General features: G+C 62.9%; 3 protein-coding genes across 3 annotated transcripts in view; 1 reads left to right on the top strand and 2 right to left on the bottom strand.

The window, feature by feature from the left end:
- Positions 1-62: 62 nt before the first annotated feature.
- On the bottom strand, positions 63-4,850 carry CD164L2 (CD164 molecule like 2). Its single transcript, XM_041463232.1, has 6 exons — positions 4,744-4,850; positions 3,156-3,260; positions 2,760-2,837; positions 2,525-2,590; positions 1,742-1,904; positions 63-201 (listed from the first exon to the last, which is right to left on the bottom strand). Exons 1-6 carry the CDS (start codon positions 4,826-4,828, stop codon positions 195-197), a joined length of 504 nt encoding a protein of 167 aa, XP_041319166.1. The 5' UTR covers positions 4,829-4,850; the 3' UTR covers positions 63-194.
- A 2,245-nt stretch (positions 4,851-7,095) lies between these two features.
- On the top strand, positions 7,096-8,082 carry GPR3 (G protein-coupled receptor 3). The gene has a single exon (XM_041463222.1). The coding sequence runs from the start codon at positions 7,096-7,098 to the stop codon at positions 8,080-8,082; it is 987 nt and encodes a 328-aa protein (XP_041319156.1).
- A 5,860-nt stretch (positions 8,083-13,942) lies between these two features.
- Positions 13,943-18,774, bottom strand: part of WASF2 (WASP family member 2) — a 15,810-nt gene continuing 10,978 nt past the window's right edge. The window contains exons 9-10 of the mRNA XM_041463157.1: positions 18,488-18,774; positions 13,943-18,072 (exon numbers count right to left, since the gene is read on the bottom strand). Coding sequence (XP_041319091.1) covers positions 17,915-18,072; positions 18,488-18,774 — 445 coding nt within the window. The 3' untranslated portion in view covers positions 13,943-17,914. The remainder of the gene's footprint in view (positions 18,073-18,487) is intronic.

Here is an 18,774-nt window from a genome sequence, read left to right on the forward strand (position 1 = left end):
GGCCCCCCTGCCCAGCTGCCTCCCCTGGGAGCAGCCGGGGGGGCCGGGGCTGGAGGGTCCGTCCCACCCTGGTGTCCCCAGTTTGCATAGTCGTGGGGGGGCTGTGCAGGGGGGACAGTCCGGCCGGGGCAGGGGGACACCAGCGGTGGCCTCTTCACCTGGGGGGGGGACAGCGCCCCCAGCCTGGAGGGACCTCAGATCCTGGGGCGTGGGACAGAGAGGACACGTAGCAGGACAGGCCCTGGGGGCTTCACCCTGGGGGTCCCAGCCCCTCGCAGCGCCCAGGGAGGGGGTGCTGGGGGTGTCCCAGTGCCCACCCATGCCACGGGGGGGGGCTGGACTGCACTGGAGGGGGGGAGCCCCTGAACCCCCCCAGCCACAGCGACCCCCGGACACAGCACAGACTCCACCTGGCAGAGTTTAATGGGGGCAGCCCGAGCTACAAGTGTCACCCCACGGCACACGACACGCAGCCCCCTCCCCAAAACAGCACACAGAAAGAGGGTGGGGGAGAGGGCCCCCCCAAGCCCCCCCAGAGCACACAGAGGCACAGCAAAAGCACACAGCGAGGCCCTGGCTCCGCTCCTGGGGCGGGCACGGGGGGCACGGGGGGCACGGCTGGGCGCTGCAGCCACGATGCCACAGGGAAAAGCACCCAGGGGCCCATGAGGGGAAGGGGGGACCCCCCCCGGGCCCACCAGCCCCAAGGCTGTGGGGAGGCAGTGGGGCAGGGGGTGCCGAGAGTGGGAAGGGGGCTGCTGGGGCCAAACTGGGGCCAGACTGGGGCCAGACTGGGGCCAAAGTGGGAGCCCTGCCGTCCCCGTGCTGTCACGGAGGCTCAGGGCGAGGCTGGGGGCACTGGGGACACCTCACCCGGGTGGCAGAAGGGGCTGTATGGGGGGGTTGCCCCCCAGAAAGGGGGCGAGGGGGGGACCCCCTTCCTTTCCCTCGCTAACAACGGACAGGAAACGGCAAAACCAGCTGGGAAACACCCGCCATGCAAACCAGCAGGGAGGGCCCGGGGGGCTGCGAGCAGGGCTGGAGCTCTGGGGGTGCGGGGGGACACCCCCTGCCCACCCCCGGCACCCAGAACCTACTGGTTGTCCTCTCTGGCAGCGTGGAAGGAAAGAGAGAGGGGGCACGGTGCCCACATCAGACACGGCGACCCCGGGGAGTGGGGACAGCAGCGAGCAGCTCCTGGCACTCTGGGGGACACCTGGGACCCTCCCGACCCCGGGGTGTGGGGACAGCAGCGAGCAGCCCCTGGCACTCTGGGGGACACACCTGGGACCCTCCCGACCCCGGGGCATGGGGACAGCAGCGAGCAGCCCCTGGCAGCTCTGGGGGACACCTGGGACCTCCCGACCCCGGGGAGTGAGGACAGCAGCGAGCAGCTCCTGGCACTCTGGGGGACACACCTGGGACCCTCCCGACCCCGGGGCATGGGGACAGCAGCGAGCAGCTCCTGGCACTGCTGGGGGACACACCTGGCACCCTCCCGATCCCATCAGAGCCAGGACCCCAACAGACAGCGACAGACAGAGGGGGCAGGACAGCCGGACAGCCACAGGGGGACCGGCAGGGGGACATGAGCCCTTCCATGTCCCAAATCGTTCCCTGCGGCGTGGGGACAGACTGGCACAGAGGGGCACAGCACAGCGGGGGGACAGGACACAGCCCGGGGCGACCCCAGTCCTGACTCAGGGTGGGCTTGGCCCGGGTCCCCCCCCGGCTCCCTTACAGCGTTTGGTAGGTGCTGTCCTTGGACTTGATGAACTTGATGACGAAGAAGGCGACGGCCTGCACGCACAGCACCAGCACCATGCCCCCCACAAAGCTGGCCGTGTCGAAGCCGGGCGGGTGGAACTCGGGGCTGCCCGTCAGAGGGGCACTCGTGGTGGTCCCTGGGGCCGGGGAAAAGGGGAGTTTGGGGAGTCACGAGTGCTGCTGGCACCCCTGAGTGCGGGTGTGCCCACCCAAGAGAGGGGATTTGGGTGCTGAAGAAGCCAGAGGAGGAATGGCAGCTCCCAGCGTGGGGCTGGGCTGTCCCCACCAGCGCGTGGCTGCTGGGGTGGGCTCAGCCCCTTGCCATGCCGGGGCAGCTGGAGCTGCAGGAAAGGAGCCAGCAGCAAGAAGATCCCAGGGGATCAATAATTCAGCAGGCTCCGGGCTCAGGTTTCCTGCTGCGCTCTCCAGTTCCCCCTTCCTGGAAGAGGCTCCTGCTCCACTCCCAGCCAGGCTGGAGGTGGCAATTCCCAGCAAGGATGGAATCAGGGCTTGTTCCTGGAGGGCTGGTGGGCCCATGAGCCACTGCTTTGCCCCGTGCAGAGAGGGGGGACAGGGGCAGGGCTGTGACCTGGGACAGCAGGCGCATCCACTGGCCCAACACCGCGGTCAGCTCCGCTCGTCCCTCCCAAAGGGATGCGAACCAGAGAGGGAAGAGCCTTGTTGGGACGAGCCCCTGGTCCCTGGGGCATCCAGGCCCCCGTCCCACGGCCTCCCACCCCTCCCCAGACCCACTCACTTGTGGAGTGTGTCACTGGCTCCTTGCTGGGGGATCGTGGAGGTTCTTCCGTGTGGGACTTCAGCGCTGGGGAAGGCAGGCACAGAGGGAAGGGGTAAAAGGGGTGACAGGGGACACTGCCACACATCCTGAACCTGTCCCTGTCCCAGTGGGATTCCATCCCTACGGCCCTGGCTCCCGCAGCAGCACCTCTGTCCAAGTTCAGAGGGTCTGGGGGCTCTGGGCTCGGGGTTACCTCGGCACAGGGCGCTGCTGTTGTAGAGGGCGCAGCTCCCCGGCGCTGCTGAGCCTCGCTGCACGCAGCTCCCCGCTCCTGCGGGAAGAGCAGCAGAGTTTTCCCGAGGATCCCAAAGCAGGGCAGCCAGTGCTGGGCAGGCCCAGGGCTGCCCTGGGCACCTGAGGGGCTGGGATGAGGAGGTTTCACTGCCAGGGGTGGGCAACCACCTGAGGGTCTGGGAGTGGGGGCTCAGAGCTGCACCACGCAGGGCAGAGCCCCCGGCAGGTGCTTTGAGATGGGTCTTGATGGTGAAAGCGGCTGGGACTGGGCATGTGAGGGTGCTGAGAGCCAGTGACGGGGCTGGGGAGGGCTGATGAGAGCCCCTCTCTGTGCCCACCCAGCCCAGCCCCTCACCTGGCTCCTCGGGGGTCCCGCAGCCCGCCCAGACGCAGTCGGTGCCGTTGTGGGGGCGGCTGCTGGCTGTGCACGCCTCGCAGGACCTCAGCTTGCCACACTCTCCTGCCAAAGCCGGGCAAAGGGGTGAGGGCAGGGCCAGCACCAACCCCTGCGGCACTGGGGAGGGGGCTGCACCCCCAGCCCCAGGGAGGGGCCATTCTGATGAAGCAGCAGCAGGATTGAAGCACGTCCCTTACACCAAACCCAGCAGGTCCCGATGGGGACAGCATCACTAGCCCCCAGCGAGGGGACACCCCCAGCTGCCAGCACCCCCAGCTCACACAGGGCTCCCCCATCACCCACAAGGCAGGAAACACCCCTGGCCCCGGCCAGGGATCCTTTGGTGGAGGATGAACCGAGATGAGGCAGCAGCAGCCTGGTCGGGGTTACCCGAGCGGTGCCGCCCCTGTGCCCCCAGCCCACCCCGCGGGACCCCCGTTCCCGTCGGCCGCTGGGGCGTGAGTCCCCCCGGAGCTGCTCTTCCCCACACGCTCATCATTAATTCACAGCTCTGGCTGCCGAGGGAGCCCTGCCCGCGCCGCCTCTGCTCCATCCCGGGAGAGAGCCGGGAGCCGCTCCCCGCCGGGTGCGCTCCTCCGGGCAAACCCTCCCGGCAGGGCTCGGGGGGCTCTGCGGGCTGGGGTCCCCCGGGCTGCCTCCCCCGGGCTGCCTCCCCCGGGCTGGGCTCCCCAGGGCACGGGTGGCACCCTTTGGAGCCACCGCTGCAGCCCCCCGGCTTTCAGGGTACCCCAAACCCATGCGCGGCGGGGAGAAAAGCCCCTTCCCTTCTTTCCCAGGAAAAGCCAAGGGGGAAACTGGTGGCGCAAGGCAGGAAGTGGAGATGCTGCGGCCCCATCGCCATGGCTACGGGAGGGGAGGTGGGCACGCCGCTGGCCCCCCCTTCCAGCATTTGGAGACCTGCCGGGAGCCAATGGGAAAGTAGGACTTTGTTCGCAAGGGTTTAGGCAGGTTTATAATTTATTTTTATCGCGGCAGGCGCAGGAACAGACGTTTGAGCCCAACGCTGTCAGCTCCCGCTCCTGCCGTCAGGTGTGGGGAGGGAGGAAGGGAGGGAGGAAGGAAGGGAGGGGGCGGCTGAGGGCAGCCCCTCTCCCGGGGTGCTCCGGGAACACGCGTGGGTCCGCCGGGGTGAGCCAGGGTGGAATCGTGTCCCTGCAGCAGCCGGGGATGGCAGAGGGGGAGCAGGAGGACGCCCGGGCTTTGCATAATTAATGCCCGGAGTTGCAGCTCCTCGGGAAGGGGGGGACGGCTCCGATCCCCGCCACGGCCCACCAGATCCCCACACTTTTTAGGGAGGAGTTTGCACGCCGCTCATCCCGCTACAGCCCAGGGGGGTCCCCGGGGGTCCCAGCCCCCCGAGCACGGCTGGCAGCGGGAGCAGGGGTCCCTCTCCCCCGCACCAAGGTCTGGCCACCGAGTCCCTTGGGGGCGAGAGAACCCCTGGGAAAAAACCAACCCGCGCAGAAAAGTTCAGGTGCCCCAAAGCTGCGAAGGCCCGAGCTGCCCCCCGCGCCCCCGGCCGTACCTGCGCGGGTGGGAGCGGCTCCGTGCGCGCTCAGCAGCGCGCACAGCAGCGCGCAGCGCAGCGCCGCGGGGCCCGGCGGGGCCATGGCCCGGCCCGGCTCGGCTCGGCCCGGCTCAGTGGACACACCTGCGCACACCTGTGCACACCTGCGCACACCTGTGAACAAGTGAACACACCTGTGCACACCTGTACACATCTGCGCACGCCTGCGCACACCTGCACACACCTGTACACACCTGTGCACACGTGAAGACACCTGTGCACACCTGTGCACACCTGTGCACACCTGCACACACCTGCACACACCTGTGCACACGTGAACACCCCTATGCACAAGTGAACACACCTGCGCACACCTGTACACACCTGTGCACACGTGAAGACACCTGTGCACACCTGTGCACACCTGTCACACCTGCGCACAAGTGAACACGCCTGTGCACACCTGTGCACAAGTGAACACAGCTGGGCATGCCTGTGCACAAGTGAACACACCTGTGCACACCTGTGCACCAGTGAACACACCTGCGCACACCTGCGCACAAGTGAGCACACCTGTGCACGCCTGCGCACCCATGCACACACCTGCACACAAGTGAACACACCTGTGCACGCCTGCACACCCATGCACACACCTGCACACAAGTGAACACACCTGCGCCCACCTGTACACAGCTGCGCATACCTGTGCACACGTGAACACACCTGGGCACGCCTGCACACAAGTGAACACACCTGCACACACCTGTGCACGCCTGTGCACACCTGTACACACCTGTGCACACCTGTGCACAAGTGAACACGCCTGTACACACCTGCGCACACCTGTACACGCCTGTGTACACCTGCGCACACCTGCACATCCTGCCCCCGCCGTGTGCCCCAGCCGGCCCGTGCCCGCGCCCCGCACTCCGTGCCCGCTCCAGCCCCGTGCCCCGGGCGCTCCGGCCCTTCCCGGGGCCCGGCCGATCCCCCCGGGCCGGGTCCCGGCTCCTGCCGTGCAGCCCCGCTGGAAGCTCCAGTCAGGCCTGGCCGAACCGAACCGAGCCGAGCCGAACCGAACCGAACCGAACCGAACCGAGCCCCCGCCCGGGCTCCCCGGGGGCGGCCGCCGCCGTGCCCGGGACCACCGGGGTCTCCCGACTCCCGCGGGGTCCCGGCAGAGCCGCAGCCCGGCCCGGGCTCTCCGGGACCCCCTCTCTCCTCGGCGGGGAGCGCAGCCCTCTCCTTCCTCCTCTCCTCCTCCTCTCCTTCCTCCTCTCCTTCCTCCTCTCCTTCCTCCTCTCCTTCCTTCTCTCCTCCTCCTCTCCTCCTCCTCTCCTTCCTCCTCTCCTTCCTCCTCTCCTTCCTCCTCCTCTCCTCCTCTCGGGGGGAGAGCTCCCCGCGCCCTTCCCGCACTCCCGGCCGGGCATTCCCGCTTCCCCGGGCCGGGAATTATCCATCCCGCCGTGGGAATGTCCCGGCGGGAGCGGCGGGCGCTGCAGCCCCGGCTGTGCGGGGGCAGGACCGGAGCCATCCTCGGCCCCCCGCACCCCCCGGCTCCGGGCGCCCCGCTCGGGCGCTATAACCGGCGGAGCCCATGGCAGCGCGGCCCCGCGTCCCGGCAGGTGAGCGCCCGGCACCGGGGGGCACCGGCGGAGCGGGGGGGCCGCTCTGGGTGAGTACCGCGCTGTGGGGGGGGGTGGCGAGGGGCGGCCGTGCCCCACAAAGCCCGTCCAGGGGCTGTGCTGGGCAGGGGTGGACCCCCAGGGTAAGAGGGGATGCCGTGGTGGGGGTGGGAGGGGTCTGCTCCCGCTGGGGGGCTGATGGGGGCAGGGTCACCCCCTTTACCTGCTGCTCGGGATCCCCTCGCTCTGGCCCCGGGTGGGTGTTCTCCGCTGCCAGTCCTGCTGCCCTGCACGTACCCATCAAAATCGTGCAGTGCCCAGCCCCCGGGGCAGGCAGGAGCAGGGGGGGTGTGAGTGTGTGTGAGTGTGCGTGTGTGTGTGAGTGTGCGTGTGTGTGTGTGTATGTGTGTCTGTGTGTGCATGTGAGTGTGTGTGCGTGTGTGTGTGTGAGTGTGTGTGTGTGAGTGTGTGTGTGCATGTGTGTGTGTGTGTATGTGTGTCTGTGTGTGCGTGTGTGTGTGTGTGTTCCCTCCCCTTCACTCACCTATTCATTTTAAAACTAAACCATCTCATGCAGAAAAATCCCCTCGGAGCAAAGAGCGAGCCCACCCTCAACCCGCTGTGCTCTGCCCACCCTCCTGAAGACAGCTCCTGGGGGCAGGCAGCACCGTCCCGTCGGGTGCCACGGGGGCAGCTCGAGGGCAGCAGGTGCTGAGGGGCTGCTCGCGAAGGTCCCTCTGCCATCATGATGGAGAAAGGGCCCCCCAACTCCAGCCAAGGCCAGCAAGGCTGGTCCTCAGCCAGGAACGGCAGCGGCAGCTCCTTGGATCTGGAGTCCGTGGTGCAGCCCCTCGCCTTGAACCCGTGGGACGTTGTCCTCTGCATCTCGGGGACCATCATCTCCTGCGAGAACGCCGTCGTGGTGCTGGTCATCTTCCACACGCCGGCTTTCCGCGCCCCGGCCTTCCTCCTGATCGGCAGCCTGGCCACCGCCGACCTGCTGGCGGGCGTGGGGCTGCTCCTGCACTTCGCCTTCGTGTACCTGGTCCCCTCGGAGGCGGCCAGCCTGCTGACCGTGGGGCTGCTGGTCACCTCCTTCACGGCCAGCGTCAGCAGCCTGCTGAGCATCACCATCGACCGCTACCTGTCCCTCCACAACGCCCTGACCTACTGCTCGGAGAGGACGGTCACCAGGACTCACATCATGCTGCTCCTCACCTGGGGAGCCTCCATCTGCTCCGGGCTGCTGCCCGTCGTGGGCTGGAACTGCCTGGAGGAGCCCTCGGCCTGCAGCGCGGTCCGGCCGCTGACCAGGAGCCACCTGGCCGTGCTGTCCGCGGCGCTGCTGGCCGCGCTGGCCGCCATGCTCCAGCTCTACGTGCAGATCTGCCGCGTGGCGTGCCGGCACGCCCAGCAGATCGCCGTGCAGAGGCACTTTGTGGCCAGCTCCCAGGACGTGGCCACCCGCAAGGGCGTCGCCACGCTGGCCGTCATCCTGGGCACGCTGGCGTCCTGCTGGCTGCCCTTCGCCCTCTACGGGCTGCTGGGGGACCGCAGCTCGCCGGCCCTCTACACCTACGCCACGCTGCTCCCCGCCACCTACAACTCCGTGCTGAACCCCGTCATCTACGCCTTCAGGAACCAGGAGATCCAGAAGGTTCTGTGGGCCGTGTGCTGCGGCTGCTGCTCCTCCTCGCCGCCCTTCTGCTCCCGCTCCCCCAGCGACGTCTGAGCCCCCCGCGCCTTTCTGCTGGGGTCTGCTTGGATCCCCCTTTTCGTCCCCACGTCGCAGGAGCTTGAGCGGATCTTCCCAGCCTCGTGCTTTTCGGGCACAGCCCCTCTTTTCCTCTATTTTTCCACTTTTTGAACAGAGAGAAAGACGTATTTTTTATCCATAATATAATCTATATTTATGCGTGAGAGAGAGGGGGCTGATCCTCATATTTTCTTTAAAATTATTTGCGATGCTTTATTTTTTTAAGGGTGGGAAAACACCAGGAACGTTCGCCCCCCTCTTGGTTTTTTTTTTTTACAACCTTGTTATTTACCTCAGAAAGTCAAAATATATTTTATACATTTGGGGAAGGGGAGGAGAGACTCGTTACCAGAGGAGGAGGGACTCAGCCCCCTCCCCCCCTTCTCCCAGCCGTCCATTTATTTATTTATTGGTATTTGAATTATTATTTAATTTGATTTCCGTGCCTCCCTCCCGCCGCCCGGCGCTGGGCCCTGCTGCCCTCTAGTGCTCGCTGCCTTCAGGAGGGGGCTGCCGGAGGCGCTGCACCCCCAAACCCACCAGTTTTGGGGTCCTCTGTGTGCTGCCACCCCCTCAGGGCACCCAGGGCTCCCCCTGCCAAAGCCTTTCTTTGCACTGGGATTGGATTTGCACATTTGTGGGCTGGGGATTTGGATGTGAAAGGGACCCCTGGGATGGGGACCCCTGGGATGGGGCCCCCTCGGTGGGTCAGGGTGGGGGGGCTGCTTCTTGTTTACAACTCCGGTAGGGGAATAAATTAATTTGTGGTACGAGGTGCGGCTGTTTGGTGCTGGGGAGGGGCTGGGACGGTGTTTCCCGGGGGGCACGGGAGGCGGAGGCTGCCGGGTCCCACCGGGGCCATCCCCCGCTCGTCTCCCCGCTCCCGGGCAGGAGATGCCGAGTGACAGCGCTGCCCGCGCCCATCACATCCTGTTAGCGGGAGCTGGCCCGGGGGGAGCAGCGCTGAGGCCCCCCACCATCCTCATCCTCACGGCCCCAGCAGGCGCAGGGGCTGCATCCGGCCCTGCTGGTGACATCTGACACGTCCCCACCCGGGGATGGGGGTCTCATCCCCGCCGAGGGGGTGCAGCCCGGGCCCTGCATCCAGCAGGAGCCGCATCCCTGCCCCCTCTCTGCCCCCGTCCCTCTCCTGGTCGGGGGGCACGGGGGGGCCCAGCGCCCCCACACCGAGATCCCAAAACTGCTCACGCAGGGTCGGAACGCCCATCCCGGCTGCCTGCCGGGGCAGGGAAGGCTGCGTTAATGATGGCAGCGCTAATTAGGCGGCTCAGCCCCGCGGCGGCAGGCTCTGTGCCCGCTCGGGGGGCAGCAGGTTGCCGAGGTTTGAGCCCGGGATGTGGCAGAGCCCCGGGCTCGGTGCCAGGGACCTGTGCGGCCCCGGGCTCTGCTCCGCCTCGGGCTCGGGGCTGGTGGCAGCCCCGAGGGCTGGGGCCGTTTATTGCAGGGGAAATGCAGATTTCCCTCGGCTGAGCAATGCCAGCGATGAGGGGAGATGGGGCTGGGAGGGCTGGAGGACCCCCAGATTGTCCCCTGCTCTCCCAGGCGGGGCTCAGCGCTGGGGATGGGGAATTTCGGGCTCCCCCTGTCCCCAGTGAGGTTGAGCCAGAGGCTGGAGCTGTTCATTCTGCCCCAGGGCTCAGCTGAGATCCCTCAGGAGATAATTCCCAAGCCTACCTCCCGCAGCAGTGCAGAATCCCGTAATTCCCAGCTCTGCTGTGTTCAGGGCCGGTTTTTACCTGGTGATTCTTCTGTCAACATCACATGGCAGCTCAAAGTGCTTTTCTCTCCCCCGTGCCTCCCCTGCTGATGCCTTCAGAGGGAGCTTCTCCACGGCGTGCGAGCCCATCCAGTTCCTCCCACTCCCTGGGGTCCCTGTCACTTCCCCTGGGGACAGGGTGACACCCCAGAGTGTGCAGGGCACACAGGCAGCACCATTCAGCTCTGCGGGGACCCCTCCTCAGGCTCCCACCCACCTCAGCCAGCGGTGGGGGGCACAGGGCTGCAGCCCCCCCTTCCCAGCTCCTGGCAGGGCTGTGCTGCTGCTGCTGAGCCCCCCAGACTGCCCGGGGCACGCAGAGGGCTCAGAGCTGCGGTGACCGCGGTGACAACGTGGCATCAGAAGCCATCACAACCCAGGCCAAGGCGTTTTCCCAGGACCAGAATTTCGGGAGCTGTGGGAGCTGAGCCCTCACTGAACCTTTGTCACCCCCACCCCGAGAATGCCACCCTCAGCCCCGTCCCCTGCTGCCACCACGGGGACATTGCCCAGCTCCGTGTGCCCCCTTGCCGGGTGGGAGAGGCACCTTGGGCCCCACCTGTGCCCGGTTCCCTGCTGCCAGGGTGGATGGGGAAGCCCCAGGGCTGGGGGAAGCCCCGGCCCTGCCATTCCCAGCTGCTCCAGGCCTTGGGGGATGATGGAGCAGGAGGCACTGGGCGGGGAGAAACAGCAGGGCCCGGCCCGCTCCCTTCCTGGGTGGAGAAAGATGCAGAAAATGGAGCTATAAAAAAGAGTCAAATCCGTCCAAGGAGGTGCCAGAGTGCTGAGCAGCCACCCCCACGCCAGGGATGTGCAGGAGAGGCTCGGGGGGGACCAACAGCCCAACTCTGGGGATAAAATATGAGCTAGGAGACGTGGGCACGGCCTCACCCCAGCTGTGCTCGCACATCTGGCAGGGCCAGCCCTCCCCAGGCTCCCAGCAGATGCTGCAAGCACAGGCAGCTCTTGCCTCCAAGGCCTGCCCGTGCTGCAGGGGGGTGGGCTGGGGCTCACTCCCCCTCTCTGGTGTGAGCAGCCCTGCTCCTGCTGGCAGCAGCGGCGCCCAGATCTGGCTCCAAGCGCTTGCCCTTGGCCACCGTGCAGGTGAGAGAGCTGGCAGCACCCACAACAGAGCCAGGGCTGGTCCCAAACCGCCCTGCTCCGGCCCTGGTGCCAAAACCACCGGGGTTTTGCCAGATGGGAGGAGGGACGGGGGTTGCTGCTACTGCAAAACCTCCCCCTGGCACCCTGAGCCCCAGCTGCCCTGCCTGGGGCACAGCCCAAGGCTGCCCTTCCCCACACCCCATGCCAGGGATGGGGCTCTGCTCTCAGAGCCTTCCTGAGCACCCACGATGGGACCACGAGTCCCGAGGTACCCCCTGCACCACCCCGGGCGCGCCGGGCCGTGGGGAGGGCTGGCAGCTCCAGTTATGGGCCTGGGTTACATTTAAATGAGAAACCTCAGCCCTAGCTTGGGGGATTTTGTTTCCTTGGAAGCGGCAGCAGGCAGGAAATGAAGAAAACACGGCCCTGCTGTAAGTGTTTTACCAAATGCCGGAGGCAGCGGGAGGCATTTCCCGGCACAGCTCGGCCTCGAGCATCATCCCCGGCCACCACCACAGCCACGGCTCTGGGGGCATCCGTGGTGCTTCCCGGGGAGGGAAGGCTGTCTGACAGCGCTGTGCTTGGTGGGAAACAGCAGAGTTCAAGGAGAGGGGGTCAGCAGCCCCCCATTTTGTCCCTGTCGCCCCACGCGATGCAGAAGGCAGCCCCGTGCCACGAGCCCAGGGCTGTGCAGGGACCCGGGGCCAGCAGGACCCTCTGCTCTCCTCAGGAAGCTCCCAGAGGACCAGGCTGCCGTGCTGGCTCAGGGCTGGGCTTTGTCTAGCTGGATGGGAGAGCGACTGAGCCCTGGCCACCTCCCCAGCTCCTGCCCTAAGCCCCGGCGCTGGCCTTCGCAGAGCGGCTGAGCCCGGCGCAGAGCTGCTGCCCTGCCAGACTGCAGAAACTTGAGCTCCAAATAACATAATTCCTCTGGCACCCCGTGGTTATTTGTGAGCTGCTGTGAGCAGATGGAAGAGTTACAGATAAAGCCATCCGCAGCACGGGAGCCGATTGCCTTCCCCACACAACGGCGTAGGCAACGGCAAAGGCAGGGAGGAGGAGAGAAAAAACTGCCAGAGAGGAGTCAGCCATTTCTGAGGGGCTGAGCTGCCATCTCAGCACACCTACGTGCGAGCAATGGGGACTTTCTGCTGGCACCCGGCCCTTCCCAGGGCGCTGGGAGAGGGTGGTGCTCTCCCAGCACCCGTGGCTGCTTGGCCAGGGACGGCAGCGGAGCCGGGGGTGACATTGGCACGGCTGCCACACACTGGGAGAGCAGGCTGCTAACGCTGATCCGAGCTGGCAGCGCCTGCTCTTGCTTCGGTCCCAGAGGGGGAATTAAGGGAGAGAAGCTGACGTCAGTGGTGGAAAGGACACACAGCCCACTCGTCCGAGGCAGCCGGCAGCATCTTCTGGGTGTTGCTAACACCACCTTGAAGGAGAAAATTAAATAGGTCTTTGGAGACGGGGGCTCCTGCGAAGCTGCAGCGTGGCCAGCTGTGGTCCTGTGCCGAGTCATGTGGAACAGACAGACGGGCACGGACAGGGATCAAAGGCCGGGGCCGAGGTGGGAGTGCCAAGGCTGCGGAGCTGCCCCAGCTGCAGCAGCACAGCGCTGCTCACGGGCAGGGCTGGGGCTCACACAATCAATCACTGCTGGCCTTCCCCTCCCTGCACACTGCCGAACCTCAGCCTCCAGGAGCTTCCTGGCTCCGTGGGTTACCCAGGAAGGCAGATCTGGAGCTCAGATTTCCCTGCTGTTTAGGGGGTTAAACCAGCACAAAACTCATCAACACCACCCCAACTCTGACAACACCTTCCAAGGGCTGCCTCTCCAAAAGCACGAGGCTCGGTGTTGTCCTGCACCCCAGAACAGCAAAGGCACCACCTGGCCACAGCCACGCCCAGCCAAAGGCAGCCAGGAGCTCCAGGTGCGCCTCCCCAGCTCCAGCTGGAGCCAAGAGCTGGGACACGCAGCTCCAGGGCGTGTGGAAGCCCCAGAGCTCCCTCCTTCCCCTGCCCTCTGCGCCCCTGCACGACTAAAGGCCTTGCTTGTTCAGGAGCTGGCAAGGCCAATTAATCTAATGAGGTTTTGCAGCCAGGGACCATTGTCAGCCAAGAAAGGCACAGCGCTGCAGAGCGAGGCACCGGTGTCTCCTACAGCCAAGGGAATTTGGCAGAGCAAAGCCCGTGGTAAAAGCAGGGACGAGGAGCAGCAGGGACAGAGCCTTTTGTTGCTTTTCACCAAGCAGCAAGAAAACAGAGCCCCACGGAGCGAGGCCAGACGAGGCACCTGAGCTCGGGGCCAGCAGCCACCGCTGCCAGGCACATCCACTGCACCAGGGAGCTGGAGCTGTGAAATGGAGGAAAAAGCTGCTGCAGCCCCTTCCCAGCCCAGCTGCAGCAACTCTGCTCTGCAAGATGGAGCCCGGGTTCATTTCCTATGGCAGGAGAGAGGCTGCTCCTGGGTGGGGCTTCCTTGGCACTGTGACCCTCAAATTGCCACTGGTAACAGCCCTCAGCCCACCTCGGCATGGAAAGGGTGTCTGTGCTGATGGTGTTTGCCAGACAGCTCGGGATGCACCGGGAAGCACCGGCTCCCCTCGGGCTCTGCCTGGGCAGGAGGCAGCCAGCCCTGCAGGGACAGCCTGGTGCTGCTCTGCGGGCACAAGGACAGGCACCACTGGCTCAGTGCCCCTGCACCTCCCACGCTGCCAGGAACGAGCCAGGTTTGCCCAGAGCAGCTGTGGTGCCCATCCTGGAGTGCCCAAGGCCAGGCTGGACGGGGTTTGGAGCACCCTGGGATAGTGGAAGGTGTCCCTGCCCATGGAATGAGATGGGCTTTAAGGTCCCTTCCAGCCCAAACCTTTCCATGACTCCAAGTCACACACACAGCCACAGCAGCCCCTGTGCCAGGCCCAGCTCACACCCCCAGTAACACACACAGGCACCGAGTGGATAGAAAGATTTTATCAAGTTTTAAAAAAGAATCAAAAAAAATTATTACTTTTTTTTTTTTTTATACATGTACATTACAAAATATTTGCAGTTGGGATCTTCATCCAGGGGTTACTGAGCTGATTATTAAAAACAACAAAACAAAGCAGCAGGAAATCTGGCTTATACAGCAACCGACAGGGAAAAGCACAGACATTACATGGGGATTCAGAAGGCAGAGTCTGCACTGGGATGTGCAAGGATGGACCAGGGGCAGGCTCTGATCCCCCACACCCACTGCCTCCCTGCAGAGTCCGGCCATCAGTGTTTGTTTTGCAGGGGTAAAAAAAAAACCTGACAAATCTACAGTATTTTGCTCACATGTTTGGGGTTTTTCGTCCTTTTTTCTTCTTTCTAAGCAGAGTTTCACTGCTGAAACTCCTTTGGTCTGAAGTGAGGAACCCCCTGCACCCTGAGAGTTTCCATCAAACGCCACCCTTCCGACCCCCAGCCTGGCTGGGTCCGTGGAGGGCACTTCCCATCCCTCCTCTCCCACCTTATCTCCTGCTCAGCAATAAACCCCTAAGATATAAGTGGAATAATTACTCTTATAAATATATTTATATCATGTAGGAAAATAAGGCACTTCAGGAGGGGTTACAGCTTGTCTAATTCTATGACATTCTAATCAGGAAGAAAAATGGGTTAGTTTCTGAAGTGAATTAAAATGAATGTTAATACAGTAATAAAAACATTGGATCCACTTCCACTTCAAGGCTTTGTTTAAAAAGGAAGAGAAGAAAGCACCCCCGAAATCCAACAGCAGTGAAACCTGACCCGGGGCAGCTGCATCTGCCCTGCCAGGCAGCTCCCTCCAGGGCAGGGACTTCCAAAAGAAACACGTTAAATAAGTTCACCTTCTGAAAAAAAAAAAAAAAAAAAAATCCAATCTACCCTTTCCCTGAAATGATCCCTCAGCCACGGGGGAGCTCGGGAGCCCCTGGCCGGCTCTGGCCCGGCGCTCGGGCTCTGATAAGCAGAGGAGAGGCAGCGAAGGTCACGGGCTGAGCCGGGAGCAGCAGCCGAGCACCGCGGGCGAGGACACCGCCAGAATGTTTAACCAGGGAGGCAAGGGAAGGGAGCTTGCAGCCCCCAGGGTGGGGGAACGGCTGCAAGGGGGAGCACAGCCCGTGCCCCGGGCTTTGGGGATTGCCTGAGGGTCGCCCCAGCCCCAGGAAAGGGGAGGAAGGAGCAAGAGCCCCCAGCACGGGGGCAAAGGTGGTAGGGCAGCCCTGCACCTCCAGCGCGGCTGCTCTGGCTTGCAAAGGTTGGTTTTGGCACCTCTCCTCCTCCCCTACTGCTTTCAAAAACATTGAGCTCACTTGGTGGCCCAGAGCTCTGCGATTTTGCAAGGACACAGAGATGGTCCCTCTCTAGAGCAGCTGTTTCTCAGGGATCCCCAACAGGCTAAGGCAATCAAAGATTTAGGAAAAAAACAAAAGGCAGGAATCAAAGGAGATTTAAAAAACACTCCATCAACCAACCTCCTCTACCTGTCCACGACCCTTCTGTTTAGGATCCTGCATTTTGATGCCTGCCCTGGGATGGGATTTGGAGCAGAGGGTGTTTCCAGCAGGCTTGCAGGGACAAGGCAGTGTCCCTCCTGTTGCCTGGAGGCCAGAGGAGCCACCTCCACCCGTGCCCACACAGCAGCATCCTTGTGCAAGAGGCAGTGTGAGGGACGTGTCCCCAGCGCCCAGGCACGGCCCTGCCCGGCACACCATCCATGGGGCTCAGGGAATATGGCACTTCTTGGAATTTCAGGTGACAGGAAGACTGGCTCCCCTTTCCCAACGAGGGCTAAGTCTAGTTAATGCAATCTCAGACTGAGCCAGGTTTGGCATTTGCAGGCTCCTCTCCTCCCTGTGTGATCCTGCTGTCAGCCCAGGTTAGCTCAGGGCCCGTTTTTCCTGGGAACATCTCTCAGAGCAGCCGGAGGAGGATGCTGGCAGAAAGAGCAGCAGGACGAGGCAGTGCCTCTCTCATCCCCTCACCCAGCTTGCAGCAACCATCCCGTTGCATTTCCAAGTCTCTCCACTGCAGCACGGCTCACCTGCACTCCAGGGGTTTGTTCCCTCTTCCAGAACCTGGCACTAGTGCTGCTCAGGTGCTCCCAGCCCACTGGGATGCCTGGCTGCCCACGCCCTCTGCATCTGCCTGCAGACAAAACCCCATGGTGCTGGAGCCTCTGGGGCCTCACAGGGTCCCAGCCTGAGCCCATCCTCCAGCCAGCTCTGCCCCAGCCAAGATTAACACACACACACACACACACACACTCAAGGAATCGGTAAGAACTCGATGGCACAAGCTGAAGCCATCAATCAACTCCCAAGCAGGATTTCCAGCCAGCCTCGGGCAGAGCCCAGCGTTCCAGGTATCAGCAACATCATTAAAGGAGGCGAGGCAGGGAAGAGAGACAGGCACAGGCTGGTGAAATACTTTAGGAAAGGCAAAAAGATGGGAGAGTTGGTCTTAGTGGGACACACATCCCACAACAGCTGGACCCATAACCTCAAAAAGGCTTTGGAATTGCTTTTTGCATGACCCTCAGTGAGTCATGTCCAAATTAAAATACACATCAGGGGTATCTGGGTTAGATTTCCAAGATATGCTCATATTCTATGTAAGGTAACATAAAACAGCAATAAAACCGAGGTCAGCTAGTTCAAATTCCCCATTTTCCCCTGCCAGTACTGGATCTATAGTGAGCAGCCTGGGAATTAATTCACAGGGTTAGTGAGGAGAAAAAACGTTCTCTTAAAATTAACTAATGAATTATAATAACAAAATTAGGGTAGGTTAGGTCTGATGCAACTGATGGGCAACTCAGCTCACACACACGATGTTTTTAGGCACACAGACTCCCCTCCCCAGGGGGAAGGGAGAAGAAGCAAAGGCAACACCAGCATTTAAGTCCCTGTGTTAAAAGTACGGTCACCCCGCTAAGAAAAGCACCTCTCAAACTGCCCTGGCAGGCCAAAGACCACCACAGTGCCTGGTGTTCAGAGAACCCCTCCCCACCCCATCTCCCTGTCTTAGGCACTGGATTTGGAATTTTAAAACACAGTCTCAGCATGAATTGGAGAGAATCAGCCCGGCGAGGTCTGGCCACCGCTCAGAGCTGACCACAGATGTGTCTCAGTGGGGCAGTGGCTCTGCTTTCCCAAGAGTGGGAAGCTGAACAAGCATCCTGCCCTGGTTTTACATCCCTCTGTGCAAGTCTCCTCTTGGCAAAGCAGGAGATTTGAGGAAGGTAAAGGCAGCTTCTAAAATAAAAAAGTCTCTCCTTACACTGCACCCAAGGCACTCAGCACCCTCGGCGCTGGGAAATGCACCCCACACAGGGTGATCTGGAATTAATACTCAGGGGTCGGGGGGAAAGAATTGTGCACTATTGCCAAAAACCCGATTATTTGACAGTGGGATGCAGCAGAGAACTGACATTTAAAGCCCATTTTCTTGCAGCACTACCAGTATTCACTGGCAAGGAAGAGCCATCAGATCAACTGTCTGCTGTTGCACTGAGAAAACCAGCTGAAAATGTCCTTCATCCAAAAGGCCACATGGCCACAACAGGATCATCCATCTTTGCTTTAAAAATCCCTCAGGGTGGAGGGTTTATATGTGCTCTGCCTGGTGGCATCAAAAATCTGGAGGTTTAGCTCTCTTTTAAATAAGCAACCGTTACACCCCCTCCAGCTAAATCCCAACGCCGCATCCTCGGCGCCCGCGAGGGACCCTTGGGAAAGGCAGAGCACCGAGTCCTGCCAAGGCTGCAGGGGCAGCGAGAGGGGAGATACGCTGCTGGTTGTCTGGAAACCCTTGGCACATCTTTGGTTACGGGATGAAAGGGATGCGGTGCGAGCTTTGGCCACCTGATCCGGCGAGAAGCGAACCCGGGAGAGGGGGAAGGAGGGGGTGGGAGCGCGGCTAATCCGACCATTCGTCCTCGTCGAACTCGGAGGAGTCGTCCTCGGAGTCGCTGTACTCCACCGCGATGCGGCGCGACAGGATGGTGGCCACGTCGTTGCCCACCACGTCCCGCTTCTCCTGCTCCCGCTGCTCCTCCACCTTGCGCAGCTGGAAGCCTGTTGGGCAGAAGGGAACGCCGGGGATCGTACAAGGTCCTGGTCACACGCTGTGTCACCTTTGTCACAGGGCTCTGAGCGAGGCAGGCTGGCTGTGTTGGGGTAATGCTGATGGCCAGGACAGCTCGGGTGGGGAGGTGGAACGGGAAGCAAATCCCTTCTGTGCCCCTCCACAGGGTGACCCCAGTGCTGCACCTTCCCCAACAAACCTGGATGACACCAATTCTGGCACTGCCATCCCCAAAAGTGCTGGGGGAAGCATAAAACGCAGCAAGGCGCTCAGGAGGGTGGGCAGACAAGGAGGGACCACAAGGGACAAGCCCTGAGCAGCAAGGCAGCCCCACTGCTCCCAGGAGACAGCTCCCAGGGTGTTCCAGAGGCAAAGGAGAGCGCCGGCATGGAAACACAACCTTACCTTGCCGAATAGCCGACAGCAGGTCACTCCTGGCGTCGCTAACCGCAGGCAAGGATGACTTGGGCTTGGATGTGGAGGTGTCAGAGGGCGGAGGGGGGGGTGGGGGGCCATCCAGGCCGCTGGAAGCCAGCGGGGGTGGGCCCGGAGGAGGCGGGGGCGGCGGCGGGGGCGGCACAACCCCCGCGCCCGGCTGCGGCAGCGGGGCTGCGAGAACACTGCAGTAATCGACTGCCGGGGGCGGCGGGGGAGGCGGAGGGGCAGCAAACTCTGGGTGAGGGGGGAAAGAG

This window comes from Pyrgilauda ruficollis, unplaced genomic scaffold (genome assembly GCF_017590135.1).
Source record: "Pyrgilauda ruficollis isolate IOZ18807 unplaced genomic scaffold, ASM1759013v1 scaffold162, whole genome shotgun sequence".
Lineage (NCBI taxonomy): Eukaryota > Metazoa > Chordata > Aves > Passeriformes > Passeridae > Pyrgilauda > Pyrgilauda ruficollis.

Bases quoted from the DNA above. Each gene is read 5' to 3' on its own strand.
- CD164L2 (XM_041463232.1), bottom strand. From the start codon at position 4,828: ATGGCCCCGCCGGGCCCCGCGGCGCTGCGCTGCGCGCTGCTGTGCGCG. The intron at 3,261-4,743 runs GTACGGCCGGGG...CGGCTTTGGCAG, and splicing joins AGCCGCTCCCACCCGCGCAG to GAGAGTGTGGCAAGCTGAGG. The intron at 2,838-3,155 runs GTGAGGGGCTGG...CTCTTCCCGCAG, and splicing joins CGGGACCCCCGAGGAGCCAG to GAGCGGGGAGCTGCGTGCAG.
- GPR3 (XM_041463222.1), top strand. From the start codon at position 7,096: ATGATGGAGAAAGGGCCCCCCAACTCCAGCCAAGGCCAGCAAGGCTGG.